Below are 17781 nucleotides of genomic sequence, written 5' to 3'. Positions count from 1 at the left end.
AATAAGCAGACGTGTAAAAATGGGATGGGCAGCATTCGGAAGACTCTCATACGTACTTAAAAATAAAAATATTCCTCAAAGACTACGAACCAAAGTGTTTAATGCCTGTATCCTACCTGTACTTACATATGGAGCTGAAACCTGGACATTCACTAAAATAAACATGGAAAGGATCAGAAAAACTCAGAGAGCTATGGAGCGACAGATGCTGGGTATCTCACTCAAAGACCATAAAACCAATGAAGACAATCGTAATAGAACAAAAGTAAAAGATGATGTCGAACAGGCAGCTAAACTGAAATTGAAATGGGCTGGACATAACGAACGTCTTAAGGATGGCCGATGAAATAAAGAAATCGGAAATTGGCGGCCATATGAAGCCAAAATTGGACACATATTTAGACACGACAGGTATAACTTCCTTCAGCTTATTATAGAAGGGAAAATAGAAGGCAGACGCGGCCCGGGTAGACGACAAATGACCAGGCTGCGCAACATCAAAGATTGGACAGGATTAGACTTTCAAAGTTTAATAAGGAAAGCCCAAAATAGGCAAGACTTTGCAGAGGTCATCGGCAACCTTCGCTAAGAAGACGGCACCTAAAGAAGAAGATGAAGCCAAAAGATGAAGGCAATTGCGCTGGAGCGACGATATTAAAAGAACTGTAGGACCAATGTGGAAACGACTTACAAACAACAGAGATGAATGGCGAGAATTATGAGAGGCCTATATTCGGCAATCCGAATAGAGAAAAGGGCTTAAAAAAACTCCTAGTATTACTCTTCTCTACATACTATAATTTGTATTGTTTACCTTGATCTTTCACTCTTTGGCCTTTCTATCTCGTCTCTTAAATCCACCAACTTTATATTCTTACCTGTAGGACTTTTAAGGTTCCAAGGACTGATCCTGATTTTTCTAACCTGTTATTTTGTTTTGCTTGAACAAGTTAGACATCCTAGAAATCCAAACTGAGGCTCAATTTGCTTCTGTAACATTTTACTTTAGAAAATACTATCATTTTAGCACAATTTTTATTGATTGAAGATTGATTGAATCATGTCTTGCACGATTCGTCCACGACTATTATAAGCAAAATGCAGTCTCATTAGTCTTCTTATTAGGCTTTTCCCATTCGCCGTTTTCGTTTTCCACAGCACTCTATTTTTCCAGTCACTTTCTGTGAGGTCTCTATCTACCATAGCATTACCTATGTTTTCCATCTTGTAGCAGGTATTCCTCTGCATCTTCTTCCCGGTGGGTCCCAGTCCAATAATCTATACGACCACCTGTGCTCTGGTATTCTTTGTACATGCACGTACCACTGCTGGGCTCTATTTTCCAACTTTCTTGTTATTGAACATTCTACTTCCATTCTGTTCCATATTTCCTCTGCTCTTATTCTATCCGCTCTAGTGAATTGTAGACATCTTCTCATAAAGTGTAGTTCAACGGTTTTTATTTTATTTCGTATTGAGGTTGTCATTGGCCATACTTCCGCTCACTATAGCATAATAATCATCACTATCCTTTGACTTATCTATCCTTTTTTTCTTTTCTTTGGTTGGAGTGTTGTTCCATATCACTCCATGGAGTGCCTTCGTGGCTTATTTTCCATGTTCTATTTTTAATTCTATATCTTTTATACAAGTATATTATATGAAATCCAAAACCTCCGATCCAATATTTAATTATTCTTTCTTACATATATTTATTTTGAGTCCCTACAGCTCATATGCTTCCTTCAATTTCCTTATCATATATTTCATATCCTTCTTGTCTTGTGCAAAAATGACTTGGCCATCTACGAAAAGAAGTGAATGTAATATAATATGTAATATAATGTGTATAATCTGTATATAATCATTTTGTACTGGTATGCCCATTGTTCCGCATTTTTTATACTATCTCTTGAAAGCCTTATCAAAATGTTACTCTAAACTCGCCTAATTTATCTGTACAGGCCAGGATTTCTACTGTAAGGACTGTCCTGTAAGCCAATATATTGTCGCCCGTATCACCCCTCTAGGAGGCACGTATTTCAATATAAGATACGTGTAATGTAATATAACATAAGAAAATATACTATGTATCTTAAAATGAAATATATCTGTTCTATGGATTTTGTGTTTGAGAAGATTCATGAATATAATGTGTGATATCTATAATGTAAATATATTATACCATGCGGTCCATATGTATGGAATACATTCATTTTTGGCGTTATTATGTACTATCTGAAAAAAAAACTGAAACAGGTCGATTTTAATTCTTAAATGGACAATTTAATAATAATAGTCTCCCGTTTTATACCACTGTCGCGGCTTTGGGAGTATAGCAGGGTAGTCTGCTATATCTAGGGCCTACGGTATACAAGGAAGGTAACATAGCCAGTGCTACGCTTCAACCGTCTATTATTACCCCTGGTTTTAACCAAGGTACTCATTTTTATTCAGGCTGAGTCGACCTGGGGCCTATAGACATTTTTAAAATGTCTAGATGTTCTTGCCGGCGGTAGGATTCGAACTCGGGATCACCGGCTTGCGAGGCAAGCATCCTACCGCTTGCGCTACGCAGGCCCATAAATTGACAATTTACAGTATGAAAATATTATCCCCTTTCAGCACCCCCTTTGAATTATAAGCACCCCCTCGAAAATTTTAAATGACAAAGGGTGTCGTGTGGCACTTTGTTACAAAGTTTTTAAGTTTGGTGCAATAGTAACTGAGAAAATTGAGTTTTAAGATGTAAAATTTTAATATTGTCTCTATCATAAAACTTTAGGTTAAATAAAGATAATAATGTCACATAATATTTAGAATGTATTTTTCAATGTAATTTTCAATTAAATAAATGTTCAAAATTACCACCGTTTACTTCTTGACAATAGCTGAGGCGATTTTGGAATTCTCGCACAACATTTTGTACAACCTCGGGGGTTATTTTGTTAATTTCTTCCGTTATCCTAACTTTTAAATCAGCAATACTGTTTGGTCTATTAAAATATACTTTCGATTTTAAATAACCCCATAAGAAGTAATCGACAGAAGTCAAATCTGGGATCTAGCCGGCCATTCGATCATTCCACGTCTTCCAATCCACCTATTGGGAAAAACCTTGTTTAAATAATCTTATATACTAAAACGCTAATCCCTTTTCTTGTCCACCATTTTACTCAAAAACCATATTAGATAATTAAAATATTTTTTCGGAATATTATTAGTATTACGTATGAGATTGTCAAGATGTACTTTTGGTACAAAAATTCACTTCCGGTTTTGAGATGACCGGAAGTTAAAATTTACTTTAAGTTTTAGACCCCACAATGTATAGATGGATCGAAAGGTGTCGTCGAGACGAATCTAAATATGTACTTCCGGTTGCGATCCGACACCGGAAGTGACCCGAAACGCGCATAAAACGTCAATATAGAGCAAATCTGACACCGGATTCGTGATCAGCATGCAAAATTAACTTCTAAATGATATCCATGTCGACATTTGATGAAATAAAAATTGCATTCCGGTTTTGAGCTCGACTTCCGGTTTCGTTTTTATTAGTCAAATCAATAGAGAATTCAACGTAGAGTTCAAAAATGTAAGTTCACGAAATTATCATTTATAGTTTTTGAGTTATTGATAAAAATATTTTTACTTCCGGTCATTGTATATATTGTATATTTTTCTCGCAAAATAAAAATTTCATTTAAAAAACTCGATGTCGAGTTGGTCCGCTAGTTTCTAACTATACGTGCAAAATGCGGTAGAGCACCGTTTTGTTAGTAGTAAATAGATCGATCTATCTCATTTGTATGATTGACATTAGGAAAAAATCTTCGTAATGTAGTCACTAAAAAGTTAATCAAAAAATCTAGATAAACCTCACCATCAACTGTGCCCTCAAAAAAATAAGGACCAATAATTTTATTGTTAATGATATCAGTCCAAATGTTAATTTTTTTAGGATATTGCGTGAGTCTCACACATCAAGTGAGGAGTTTCTCTGAGTTTGTTAACCGTTCCGTTTAAATGAAACGTCGCTTCATCAGAAAAAACTATTTTGTTTTAAAAACTGCAAACCTGCGTTCATTCTGTCCATCATCATTTCACAGAATTCTTGCCTTCTATCGGCATCATCTTCATTAACTCTTGAACCAACTGAACTTTGTAAGGGTGGTATTTTTCTTTATGCAAAACTCTCAAAATAGATGATTTACTTACATCATTGACGACGGCCAGTTTTCGAGTTGTCTTATGCAGATTTTTCTCAATATCTAGAAGTACATCTAACTTTTTTCATCAGTAAATTTAACATTTCTACCTGGTTTTTCAATATTTTTACATGTTCAGTATAACGAAACTTCTTTTCAATTTTTCTAACTGTAGACTGCGAGACTTGTTGAAAAGGGTATTTATTATTAAACATTTCACGAACCTCCTTTTGAGTTCTTGTTTTATTACCAAAACCAATCATAATTAAAATGTCTATTCTTTGAGTCTCGGACAAAGGAGCCATAATTAAATTTAATACGCGCACAAATATTATACTGACGTCTTTTAGTAACTTTAAATATCTAAATGACAGCAGCGTACTAGATTCATATTAATTGTTTAGTTTTTGACTAATATTTTATTATCTTCAAAGTTTTTTCCCAATGTTTATAAGAACAGATACGAAAATACCCGGCAATATTGCTGATTTAAAAGTTAGAATAACGATAGAAACTAACAAAATAACCCTCGAGGTCATACTAAATGTTGTACGAGAATTCCAAAATCGCCTCGGTTAATGTCAAGGAGAATTGAATAATGGTGGTCAAGTTGAATATTTAATTTAATTGTAAAAATCAATTTTCTCAGTTATGATTGCACAAACTCAAAAAACTTTATATTGCTAAACAGAGGACTAAAATCGCTTTCTAACAAGGTGCCACACGACCCCCTTTGTTATTTAAAATTTTCTAGGAAGTGCTTATAATTCAAAGGGGGTGCTGGAAGGGGATAATATTTTCATACTGTAAATTGTCAATTTAAGAATAAAAATTGACCTGTTTCAGGTTTTTTTAGATAGTACATAATAACGCTAAAAATGAATTTATTCGGTACATATGGACCGCATGGTATAAAATGTCTCCTTATTGTAAAAATAATATATTGAGTATTACTTATTATTGACACGTAGTAAAGTAGCTGTGACTTTTAGGTTTTAAGCATGTTTCTCTTTCACATCAAGTCATTTCGATGGTAAGAATAGTTCCAAGGGGATTTACTTCTTGTGCGGATGGATATCTCACGCCACACGTCAAAAAATACGTTAAGGGCTTTTCCGAAGGTTTTAAAAACAAATTAAAAGGTACCAGGGTTCTATTCATGCAAAGTGATGGCGGCTTGACTCCAATGCACAACTTTAACGGTGCTCGTGCAATTTTATCCGGGCCTGCTGGTGGGGTAAGTACTTTTTTCTCGATATCTATTATTTTTAACGAGAAATTGTATAAATTCGAAGTTAAATATTAAGGAGGTAAATAAAATTATTATTGGATGGATCTACAGTGAACTACCTTTTAACAGATACCACTATCCAATGGACACCTCCTCTAAATAGGCTGTTTTTAAGACAAAGCATTTGGATAATGAACATGTAGTTATAAACATTTATAATAAGTTGAAAAAATAACAAATACATGTGAATTACTTTAAGATACGTAAATTATAAAATTAAGAAATGCAAGTTACTGTTTAGAAGTAACATGACGAAAATTACTATCGTAGTCCAGGTGGGATCTGTTTTGAATTGGACATTTTCAATAGGAGTCTATTTTTTTGTTGGAATCACTTCAGGATGTACCTTGTATCAATAATCACAATATGGACCAGTTGCAAATCTTGTGCTTAATTTTTTATTTAACAAACTCGAGAAAAATCGAGAATTTTTACTTTTTTCGCCCATATTTTTGCCTATAACTCTAGAGTGTGATGGAGAGATTCTACTTTAAGTTTTTTCGATACTTTAGACATAACTTACAGTTTTCATATTACGCCTAAAAAACTATAATAATTTTGCAATTCAGGCTGCAAAAGAGTTTCTCAAAACCGATGGAACGCCACTTCTACGGAACACAAAGAAATATGGAGAATGATCAGGAAACAAAGAAAAGAGATTAACCATCTATTAAAAACGAAACACATTCAGAAAGAAACATGAGTAGACTATTTTCGATCCCTATTTGACAAAGGTGACGATAATGAACCACCAACACCAGAAGTGACGACAAACAAAGAAATAAATATTGAGGAAGAAGAGGCAAAGGAAGCATTATGTAAATTAAAAAATAGAAAATCACCAGGAGAGGACAGGATACTGAACGAACTTCTAAAGTACCGAGGACCAGATCTGACCAAACAACCATTAAAACTAATACAACAAACCAACAAATTGGCATAACTATGTTTCGTGGACCTTACGGAGGCATTTGACTGGGTCAAATTAAAAGACGTTATCCACTTAATGTACGCAAGAGAGAATAATCAAAACGATCGAAAATATCTACCAAAACAACGCAATAAAAGTAAAAGTAGAAGAAGAACTAACCGACTCTATTGAAGCTGGCAACGGGATAAGACAGAAAGATTCTCTGAGTCCTCTATTGTTCAACCTGATTATGGATGAAATAATCAAAAAAGTAAAAACTAAAAAAGGATACCAAATGGGAGAAAAACAACTTAAAATAATCTGCTATGCAGACGACGCAATACTACTCTCTCAAAGTGAAGATGATTTACAACGTATGCTGTACCAATTTAATATAACCGCCAGAAAATTTAACATGTTAATTTCCTCAAAAAAGACAAAATGCATGGTTACAACAGAAAATTTACTAAGATGTAAATTGGAGCTGGAAGGTCAGATAATAGAACAAGTGATGGAGTTTAAATATGTAGGCATCACATTATCTAGATACGGAAAGCTCGAAACTGAAGTAGAAGATCAAGTGAATAGAACAAGCCTAAATAAAATAATATGGAGAAATTAAAATATCGGGAAAGAAACGAAAGGCAGAATTTACAAAACAGTCATCAGACCAATAATGACATAGGCGGCTAAACAAGAGCTGACACATAGAGGACATAAAGGATATTAGAAACAGCAGAGATGAAAACACTTAGAAAAATTGATGATAAGGCACTATGGAACAGAGCTAGAAGTTCAGATATACGACGTAGATGCAAGGTGGAGAACATCAAGAACTGGGTAAGACGAAAAACGTCAAGAAAAAAAAAACACGTCGACAAGAAGCTGAAGAGAAATGTCATCAGGTAAAAAACAGGCTGAAGAGAAACGTCGTCAGGAAGAAAATGAAGCTGAAGAGAAACGTCGCCTGAAAAAAAAAAGAAGCTAAAGAGAAACGTCGTCAGGAAGAAAAAAAAAAGCTGAAGAGAAATGACAACCCTCTGTCAGAAAGACATAGAGTTGCTCATGAGTCTTTTATCAAAAATAGAGGCGTCAAAATTGAGTAAAGAAGATATGAAAAGAGAAATCGAAGAGACAAAAGAAGACATGATTAAAGAAGTTAAAGTAACAAGAAGACTAGTAGAGAAAATACATGATGTTGGCGTGGGGGTTGACCGTCGTGGTATATTTTATTAAATAATTCAGTTAGATACTCTATATTTTCGTCATTCATGATTTTTAATATTTCTACTGGAATTAAATCAGTGCCAGGCGGATTGCCACTTTTTGAGTTTTTAATTGCCTGTTTCACCTCTGATACTAGCATTTGTATATTTTCATTAGTTGGTAATTTTTCATTTATTTCTTCCCTATTATCTGTAAATAAGATAAAGATCTATTTCTACCAATTTGTTTTTTTTCTTCTGATAATTGAAGATCTACATTGGAGTTTCTTCTCTCTGGATGACTTCTCTATCGTGTATTACTCGTAATTTCTTTTAATTTCTTATACAGGTTACGTGTGTCGTGTTTCATATTAAATTCCTCTATTTTATTGCAATTTTCTTCCATCCAGCGTTCTTTAGCTTTTTTGATTGGGGTTTCTACTAATTTCTTCATTTGTTTGTATTTTTCTTTATTGTATTTTTTATTTTTGTTTTTCTTGTAAGAACTTTATAATATCTGATCATCCAGTCTTTTTTGACACTTGGTTCTTTTCTACTCACAAACTTTTCACCAGCATTAAGTATTGTAGCCTTCATTTCGTTCCAGGCACTTTTAATATCATTTTTTGAAGCTTTTGTGAATGCTAGTTCAATTACTTCATTTATTTGATGTTGATATTTTTCATCCTCAAGCTTTGACAAATCTAGTCTCTGAATTTTACTTTTTTCTGTTCTTTAACACTAATTTTTGAACGAGAAAAAGAAAATGGCCGGGGCACCCCTTAAATGGGGAGAGGGTGCGAAGAATCCTCCCGTCAACTACCCAAGAAAGTGCACAGAGAATACAAATATTCGACCGAATAGTACGCATTGCCACCTGGAATGTACGCAGCTTATTTATGCCCGGGAAACTGGCAAACACTGAAACTGAGATGGTAAGACTGAAAATAGACATCTTGGGGATGAGTGAAGTAAGATGGCCTGTATCAGGAGTACAAAAAACAAAACATGGATACATATACTATTCAGGTGGAACCGACCCAGAACATCAATATGGAACTGCTATATTAGTGTCGAACAAAATTGCTCAATCAGTCATAGACTTCATCCCTCTAAATGAAAGAGTAGCAATGTTGAAATTACAAACAACTCACAGAAAATTCACAAATTCACAATTCACTTCTTAATGCTAGATTCGCTAGTCGAACGAAGATTATAAATATGATATGCCACTTTCTGAGTTATGTACAAAGAAACAATTTTCTACAGATTAAGTAAGTTATATGAGAATTGATGGAACTTTGCAGACGGAAAATTTCGATGTAATAAGCAGTGTGCAGGTTCATTTTAAGTGTACAAGATTTTTAAAACAATATTTTAAATTAAAAGTGACGACATAGTGATGAATGTTAGTTAATGATACAAGCTGGTTTAGGTATTTCTTTCTTTTTCTCTATCAGTATTGCCCTTAACCTTGAAGTATTTCATGATTTAGCTGCATTTATGGATTCACCACGTAGTAGTTTCTCTCATTGATCTATTATGTAGGGTTTATGGACAAATATTAACATAAAAAATTCTACTGTTTTTAATATATAAAATTGTCGTTATAGTAAAAGTCTGCCGACAAAAATTAACGTTTATTTTCGTCATTCCTCATGGTCCTCTTTTTTGAAAGATTTCTGTAATAATGATAACAAAAGTACAGTAGAAGTAAGATTGAAATTAGTGTTTATACATTAGGTTTATAGTTCTACGTTTACGTAATATGTTTGTTTTCTTCTCTAGAAATTAATACTATTATTTTTAAAGGTTGTAGGATACGCAGTTACCACTTGGCAAAAAGAAACTGATTTACCTGTCATTGGTTTTGATATGGGAGGTACTTCAACTGATGTTTCAAGGTTTGCAGGAATCTACGAACACGTATATGAAAGTACTACTGCGGGAGTAACAATACAGGCGCCCCAACTTGATGTTAACACTGTCGCCGCAGGAGGAGGATCCATGCTTTTCTTTAGGTAATAAAATATGTTTAAATTTAACGAATATCATATTCATTTAAAAACATTAGAGATGGAACAATGCATAAACAATTTAGGGAGAGAGACAGAGATACATAGGGATGGAGAAAGAAAGATAGAAAGTGAAAGTAATTTTAGTAATTAAACCAAACCCGCTTTATTTTAAAGTTTGAAGTCGTTAGTAAAAATATATTGACATATAGGCCACTGATCTTGAAAAATTTGGTTGATAATACTAACTGGCAGGTTTTTTTAAAGCTCAACAGGCCTTAAAGGCCTAAGGCTGAAAAGTTTATTTTTCTATTACAGTTACTATTTATATTTATTTATCTAAAATACATTTAATATTTCTTCTAGTCTTTCCATACATTTCTTTACCACTTCCTTCTTGTACTACTTCGGCTCTTTTTCGATATGAGTTCCCGTTTTCTTCCTTCACAGCACTCCATTTTCCCAGTCACCTTCTTTTGTCGTCTCGTTGGAGAAAGGGGTCGAACCGCCTTTGTGTTCTTGTACGCTCTGCAGACGGCTTCGACCGTTTCAGGTGAAGAATCTTCTGCTAATCCGTGTTTGGCTATGTACTATTCGATGTATTTGGTTTGGTGTAGCTTGCCTTAAATATGACAAGCTATTTCTTACAGAGCCCTAGAGTGAGTGACTCTAGGAGAGCCCGTGGGGGACTGACCAGTCTGACCTGAAAATCGCCTACTTTTATCCACGCGTATTGTAGCGATATTAGGGATTTCCAGGTCGATTGACCAATAGGAAGAAATAGAGGCTGGGCGGTGCACACTAGTCCACAGACTAAAGCACTCGATGACATCCCCATCCTCTGGAGACTCTGTGGCTGAAAAAAAATTATTAAGAAAAAATACATAAGAATACAAATTAGGAAAACATTAAAAAAATACAATTAGTAAATTGTTCAATGAGTACAGCACAACAGACACTTACGACAACTTCCAGGGACCGGTGCTGGTGAGATTATCTTCTTCTCCTGCAGGTATCATTCTCGGTCGGTGTGCCAACTACGTCGGCGGGTTCATCTTCTTCTTAGCCATCTGGATCCCATCTGCTATACCCCGCGGAGTTTCGTAGTCGAGTGTATCTGGGCCTATGTGGTAACTTGGACCACATCTTTGTAAATAAGCAGTGACTGGCCTACTCGGGGGACTTCCTTAGCTTCTGGGGCCTTTAGCGTCGAAGAATACTAACTCGTCGAAGATATCTGGTACACTAAAGCCATTAGGTCTACACAAGTTCTCGATGGTGGAGTGTTAGACTTAACACTCTAACATCCCATGGTTCTCCCCGCTATCTTCTTGAATCCAGCACACTGTGCATTCGTCAGTGTTGCCCTTTCTGTAACTGGGCATGAGATCGTAAAGACTGTTGGGCGCCATATCATCTCGTCGGAGAAAGGGGTCGAACCGCCTTTGTGAAGAATAGCAGATTGAGAATCCTCTACTAAGTCCATCTTTGCTATGGACTATTCGATTTATTTGGTTTGGTATAGCTTGCCTTGAAACGACAAGCTATTTCTTACATGATAAACTAAAATAAAAAGACCAATTGTAGTTGTAGAATAGATCACACTCAGAGTCTGAAAGTTGTAGAAGGAGCAGAGCCCCTAGAGTGCTGGTGACTCTAGGAGAGCCCGTAAGTGACTGAACTGTCTAACCTGAAAATCGCTTACTTTTATACACGTATTGTAGCGATATTAGGGAGTTCAAGGTCGATTGGCCAATAGGAAGGATTAGAGACTGGGCGGTGCGCATCGGGCGGTGCACATAGGATGGCGCACTAGGCCATAGACTAAAGCACTCGATGACACTCTGAGGTCTCTATCTATCATAGCATTTTCTATAGGTCTACTGGACTGTGCTTACACAACTGTGGACACAACTGTGCTCTGGCATTCTTTGTACATGCCCGTACCACTGCAGAGCTATGTTTTCCAACTTTTTTGTAATTGAGAATTCTACTTTCATTCTGTTACATATTTCCTCTGTTCTGGTGATTTTTGGACATCTTCTTATACAGTCCAGTTCAACTGTTCCATACTGTGGCCATACTTACGCTCAAAATAGGGTAATAGTGTTTTCTTCGGCTAGAGTGTTGTTCTATATCATTCCATGGAGTGCTTTCGTAACTTTGTTTACCCTTGATATTTTCATTTCTAGATCTTTCATACAAGTACCATCTTGGTTTATCATTGATCCTAAATACTTAAAAGTCATACAACTCTTAACAGCTTCTTCTTCTAAACGTAAGTTTAAATCTGTAACCTCGGATCCAATACGTAAGTATTTGATTTTACACATATTTATCTTGAGTCCATTCTCTTGTACTATATAAATATATATATATATATATATATATATATATAATATATATATATATATATTTATATATTTATAAATATATATATATATATATATATATATATATCTATATATATATATATATATATATATATATATATATATATATATATATATATATATATATATATATATATATATATATGTATATATTTATAAATATATTCCATTCTCTTGTACTGGTATGACCATTGTTCCGCATTTTTTAGACCATCTCTTCAAAGCCTGTTCTATATATACGTTAAAAAGTGTAGGTGATAGACGTCATCCCTGTTTGATACCTTTTGTTGCAGTGATTGTTTTTGTTATTGCATTGCCTAACTTTATTTGCACTTCTATTTTTTTCTAGGATTTGTGTTAAATTCACCGATTTTTCTCTAAAAATTGTTTTTCTCATTGCTTCCTATAGTTGTTTCCACATGCTTTCCATAAAGGTCATTTCAATATTTTTTTTCTTTTCTATCCTCTGTCCTTATGATGAATATATTATCTAGACACAATCTGGTTTTTCAGATCCTGCTTGTTCTTCGCCATAACGGTCCATGTGTTGTTCCGTTTTTTCTTTTATTACCGTGGAAAAGATTCGTACTATTGAAGGCATTAGACTGATCCCTATATAGTTATTTCGTGATCTTTTGTCACCTTTTTTGAAAATGGAGGACATGTAAATATAGATTCAACTCCTCTGGAATATCCTCTCCTGCTTCGAGTTTTTTTAATAACACTCGGATTGGGATAAGACCTTGGGACCAGAAGGGGACATTTCACCAAACAATATTTTGGAGAAAACATCATTTTAAACTTATTTTCAAATCCTGAAATCCAATTTTTACATTTTTCTCGGAAGTAAGGTCCACACTCGTTTGGAAATATGTTATTAAATAAACAATAAAAGTAACACAAATTTTTATTTAATGATTTTTGAGTTTTTAATCATTTTCCGAAAAAACATGAGGCCCTTTTTTATAAAAAAATATATTCTAAAAAATAAACAATTAAAAATTCAGTTATAAATATTTTCAATATCTGAAAAGTCGTCCAAATGTTCAATGTAGAATCAGTTGGCAAGCACCAAATTCTTCATAAACTTTTAGAAAAGTTATTTAGAAAAGAATAAACTGTAAGTGCTGAGAAATATTTTCAATTTTTTTTTGTTAAGTGGAATAGGTCCACTGTATTTTGATTTCAAATCCCTGGAAAGTAAAATTGCCTTCTTTAAACCTTTCTTCCCAATATTAACTGCTTTATAGCCTTCATTTACAATATTTTTGATATACATTATGTTAGGTTGATCAGATAAAAACTTGAGGCTTGATATTTTGGAAAAGTTACTTTTTTCCTTTGTCATCTGTAAGGCTTTTTTCGTAATCTCGCTTTGTAATTATTTAAAAGAGAAAAAATCAAATTGTTTCAATACGATCACCTCAATGCAGTTTTTTCTTTGACATTTTCTCACTGCTTCGTACCAATCGTCTGGAGTATACACTTGTTTTAATCGATGACACTTATACTTTTCAATTGCTGTGAAATCACGGTCACATGGTAATCTTGTATGTCCTACTACCAAGTATTTGTCCTCAATAGAAGTGAAGATGCCTTTTACAGTAAGCTGTTGCAATAAACAAATTAGAGACCAATTTTTGTTTTGGCCGCTGCAGTTATCTGTGTACACTATAAGCTTATCAGCAGTGAGTCTATTAGTTCGAAAATGTTGGCAATTTTATCGCCACCTCGCTTGACAATATTTTTACTAGGCCTACATGTAGGCCTTTTCACTAATACAGTCATGGATGCAGAGGTTTTAAACCCATGCCTTTCTTGAATAGAACGCTGCTCTCTCTGTTAAATTTGGCACTGGCATAGCCTGTTGTAAGTCAAAGCTGATAACCATTGCATTTCCCGTAGCTTCAGTCTCCTCTGTGTCCTGTGTCATTAGAACCTGCATGGCCTGAGCACGTCTTTGATATAACTCAAAATCAATTTTCAATGTCTTTGCAGTTTCTTTGTCAGCTTCAATATTAATTTTTATATTCATTGCATCACATACTTGACAGGTATCGCTCTTAAGTAACTTAAAGCCTATATTAAACTTGGAGCAGAATATGTGCCTATATTTATCTTGGGTTACTGTCAGAAAATTATTTTGGCGGCACCATTCAAGATAAAAATCATGGTATAAACTGGAAATTGACAGATCGGAATCTAGGTAGACTTTTGTTGAGTTTTTTTGCCTGTAATGACTTGTGTTTTGTATAAAACTTAAGAGGTCGCTGGTTAAATGATATTAGATAAATAATAATAAAGAAAAAATGCAATATTTTGTTTGTAAATAAATTAGCGAAAAATAGCAAATACAACTGTAAATAAATTAAGAAATTAACTGGTCTTACTCATTATTGTTGTCTGTACAAAGAATATAGACTTACCTTCTGAAATATTGATATATTCGTAACAGGCTAAAGATTTGGTAGCGGTGCATCACGACGCCCAGGACGCCGAGGCTAATAATACGAAACCAATCAAACTAGATGTGTTTGGTTCGCTGTCTTGGGATGAAGCGTGAGTGTCGTCTTGAAATCGTCAGAAACCACCCTCTGACCACGCTTCGAGGTGGTCGGTAGCAAGAGGGTAAACCCATAAATCACCCTATTGTATTGCGATTTTGAATGGCGATAATTTAAGTTAATTGTGACCGTAATACGAAACCGTACACTTGTGTGTATTGGCGACACAAAAGTAACAAAAGAAGTCAAATTCTCCGTACTTAAAACATAATAAATGAGATAGCCAGTTTAACAATTTTACGAAATAACAGGAAGCAATATATTTTAACAAAGTCGCTAGAATACAGGATTGAATTAGATCACATTATAGTACACTAAAAGAAAAATATTAATAGTAAAAATATGAAAAAAAATAGTTCATACTTTCCCAAACAACTTGTATATTTTGGTATTAAATAAATATGCTGTCTAACATATGTTCTTTTGGTATTTATATGTTAACAACCTAGATTTCTTATAGTCTTGCGCTTAATTTTTTTATGTCGTTGAGTATAAATCTTTTCTGGAGTATAAATCTCTTCACTTTACTGCAATCAAATAGGTATTTTACTAAAAGGGATAAGCCACAAAAAACCTTTAGCACAATCCCAATATTCTAAGGTTCGAAACATAGAACATAAGGGGACAAGCCACACATTGAATAAACTTACCGTTCCTACGTTTACATTTTCCGAATCGCTGCTACTTCCAGACACTGTGTAGTCTTTTTCATCTTTGCTTTCATTTAAAAACGGATCTTGGTCACTGTGTTCAGAATCAAACGCAGAAAAGTCTATTTTCCGTTTACGTGCACAAGAATATTCCGCCGCCATTTTGATTACTACTGTGGCTTATCTCCTTCTGTTGCAATATAATGTAATGGTGATACAACTGGACTTACTACAGCGGCGCTATCTATGAGAAAACAGCTGAAATTTTCTGTTTGGGACATTAATCTGGTTTTAAAGTGTGCGATTTCTACTTTAACTCATTTTTGACGAAATTGTGGCATGTCCCCTTCTGGTCCCAAGGTCTTCCAATAAATACTGCAAAGTGTCTGATAATAATCTATACAGTGGTTAAGACTATAAAAAGTTTATACATAATAATTCGATATAAAGAACAAATCTTAATAGATTTCTGTAAAATTTTAGATCATAACGAGATACCATCAATCTAGACTTAAGTACATATAACTATTATTTTAGATCAGGTATGTTCGTCGTGGGTCCAGAATCAGCAGGTGCACATCCAGGACCAGTATGTTATAAAAAAGGTGGACCTTTAACTGTAACCGATGCAAATCTTGCTCTAGGAAGGTTGTTACCACAATATTTTCCTAATATTTTTGGACCTAATGAAGATTCCCCTTTAGATAAAGAACAAACTGTTACAGAATTTTTAAAGTTAGCAAACGATATTAATGCGTTTCTTCAAAAAGATAGTAAGAATAAGGTAAGCAAGCTCCTTTTTACTGTATGTGTTATCCGTTGGATCTTTGCACATTTTCGTCATATGGTATATATGATCAAATAAACCAAAACGTGTGAGCCACAATTATGTCGGTTATAAGAATTACAAAATGGTTAATATTAAAACTGAGTATATATTTATGAACACGATTTTCAAATTTTTGGAAACCTACAGGTTGTCCAATAACATCTACAGCAAATAAATATTTAAACCGTAGTAATCAGAAATTAAAGTGTTTTCATTGCATATAAGCAAATATATGGGTTATGGTCTAAAAACTTAATAAAAATCTACCTTAGAGCACCATCATCTTGGTCATTTTGTTCATTTAGTGTTAAATGTGGTTTACATAGTTAATTAATGACTAAAATTAACTATGAAATGTTGTTTTTACTACTGGTGAGGAGATGGATTCAAGATCGAAGAACTTTGAGTAACAGATATTATTCATACAAAATGACTAAAACTGTAATAAACCTAATAAGACTAAAATGCAAAAATAGAACACTTTTGAGCTGGCTAAAAAATTAATTTATTTTAAATATTAAAGCATCGTATTCATAAATCATAAATTTAAGATTTCTTCACTATCAGAATCTGAGCTACTTATATTATCAGTGTATTAACATTAGTTGAATGTTAATGTCAACCATATTATTTTCTCGGATATAGCACTTTTTAATAATTGCATGAGTATGTCTCACAAAATTTTTTCTCAAATTTCTCTGTTACATTGGTTTAGTTAGTGCCTCTTTCCACATATTTATAAAAGCGCTATCCGATTGTTCATCTCTACTAATATACTTATTGTAATATGACTTGCAGTTTGCCCAAATTAATCCATAGCATTGAATTCGCAGTGACAAGGATTCTCCACACGTCATGACCGTGTTTTCTTAGTAGCTCATCAATTATATATACACATCCTCTTTTTTGTCCATTTTTGCAATTTGTATTTATTTAGGTTTTGTAAGTTTTGCAACATTCTTGATCTTATTTGTTGTCAATCAGGTAATAATTTTCATTCTAGTTGAAACAATGGAAGCTCGCTTTTTTAAAAGAACACTGTGATATGGGGCATTATAAATCACAATTCGCTCTCCGACTTCGTTAGTGCCATAACCCCGAAATCGCAAACTTTTCAGAAGAGTAAAAACAAAATTTTATGTGAACTTTTATTTTTTTTCTCTGGAACTACAGTATCTAAGTTAAACAAATTCTGCACTCATGTTGCCTATATACTTATGTAGCTATGTAATACTTGTATTTATTTTCGGTTATTGACATTGCTTTACCCTGAAATTCACCCTTAAAATATGATAAGGCGCTATTGCTGAGGCGCCCATAATTAAAATTCAAGGCTTAGGGCCTATGAACATGTATTAATTCATTGAGATAGACATCGTTTTCTTGAACATTAAACGAAATAAAACTGCAAAATTGTAAAATATTGGTCAATATATTGTACTGTAATTAATAAACTAAATTTGTCATTTTATACATATACAAATGAGGATATTATTCTAAAAATCTAAACACTGTAATAATTGTTTAAAATGATAAGATGATTCGTGACTTCAAAATAGTTCTTAAAATGGGACCATAAGCTTCGGGAATGACTAGCTGACTAAGTAAGTCTTCATTATCACGTTTTTTCCTTTCGTCAATATAATTTTTTTCTTGTAGGCATGCGTCAGTAATAATTTGACAGGTTTTTTGTCGCTTTGTCGCTGTTTGAAG

General features: G+C 33.9%; 1 protein-coding gene across 2 annotated transcripts in view; it reads left to right on the top strand.

Moving 5' to 3' along the window:
* Nucleotides 1–17781, top strand: part of LOC140441296 (5-oxoprolinase) — a 401235-nt gene that overhangs the window by 80205 nt on the left and 303249 nt on the right. For both annotated transcript variants that reach the window (XM_072531924.1, XM_072531925.1), the window contains exons 5-7: nt 5204–5448; nt 9430–9638; nt 15777–16023. In XM_072531924.1, coding sequence (XP_072388025.1) covers nt 5204–5448; nt 9430–9638; nt 15777–16023 — 701 coding nt within the window. The remainder of the gene's footprint in view (nt 1–5203; nt 5449–9429; nt 9639–15776; nt 16024–17781) is intronic.

This window comes from Diabrotica undecimpunctata, chromosome 5 (genome assembly GCF_040954645.1).
Source record: "Diabrotica undecimpunctata isolate CICGRU chromosome 5, icDiaUnde3, whole genome shotgun sequence".
NCBI classification, from domain to species: domain Eukaryota; kingdom Metazoa; phylum Arthropoda; class Insecta; order Coleoptera; family Chrysomelidae; genus Diabrotica; species Diabrotica undecimpunctata.
The sequence above is the reverse complement of the archived record's forward strand: the minus strand, read 5'-3'. Positions and strand labels throughout refer to the sequence as shown.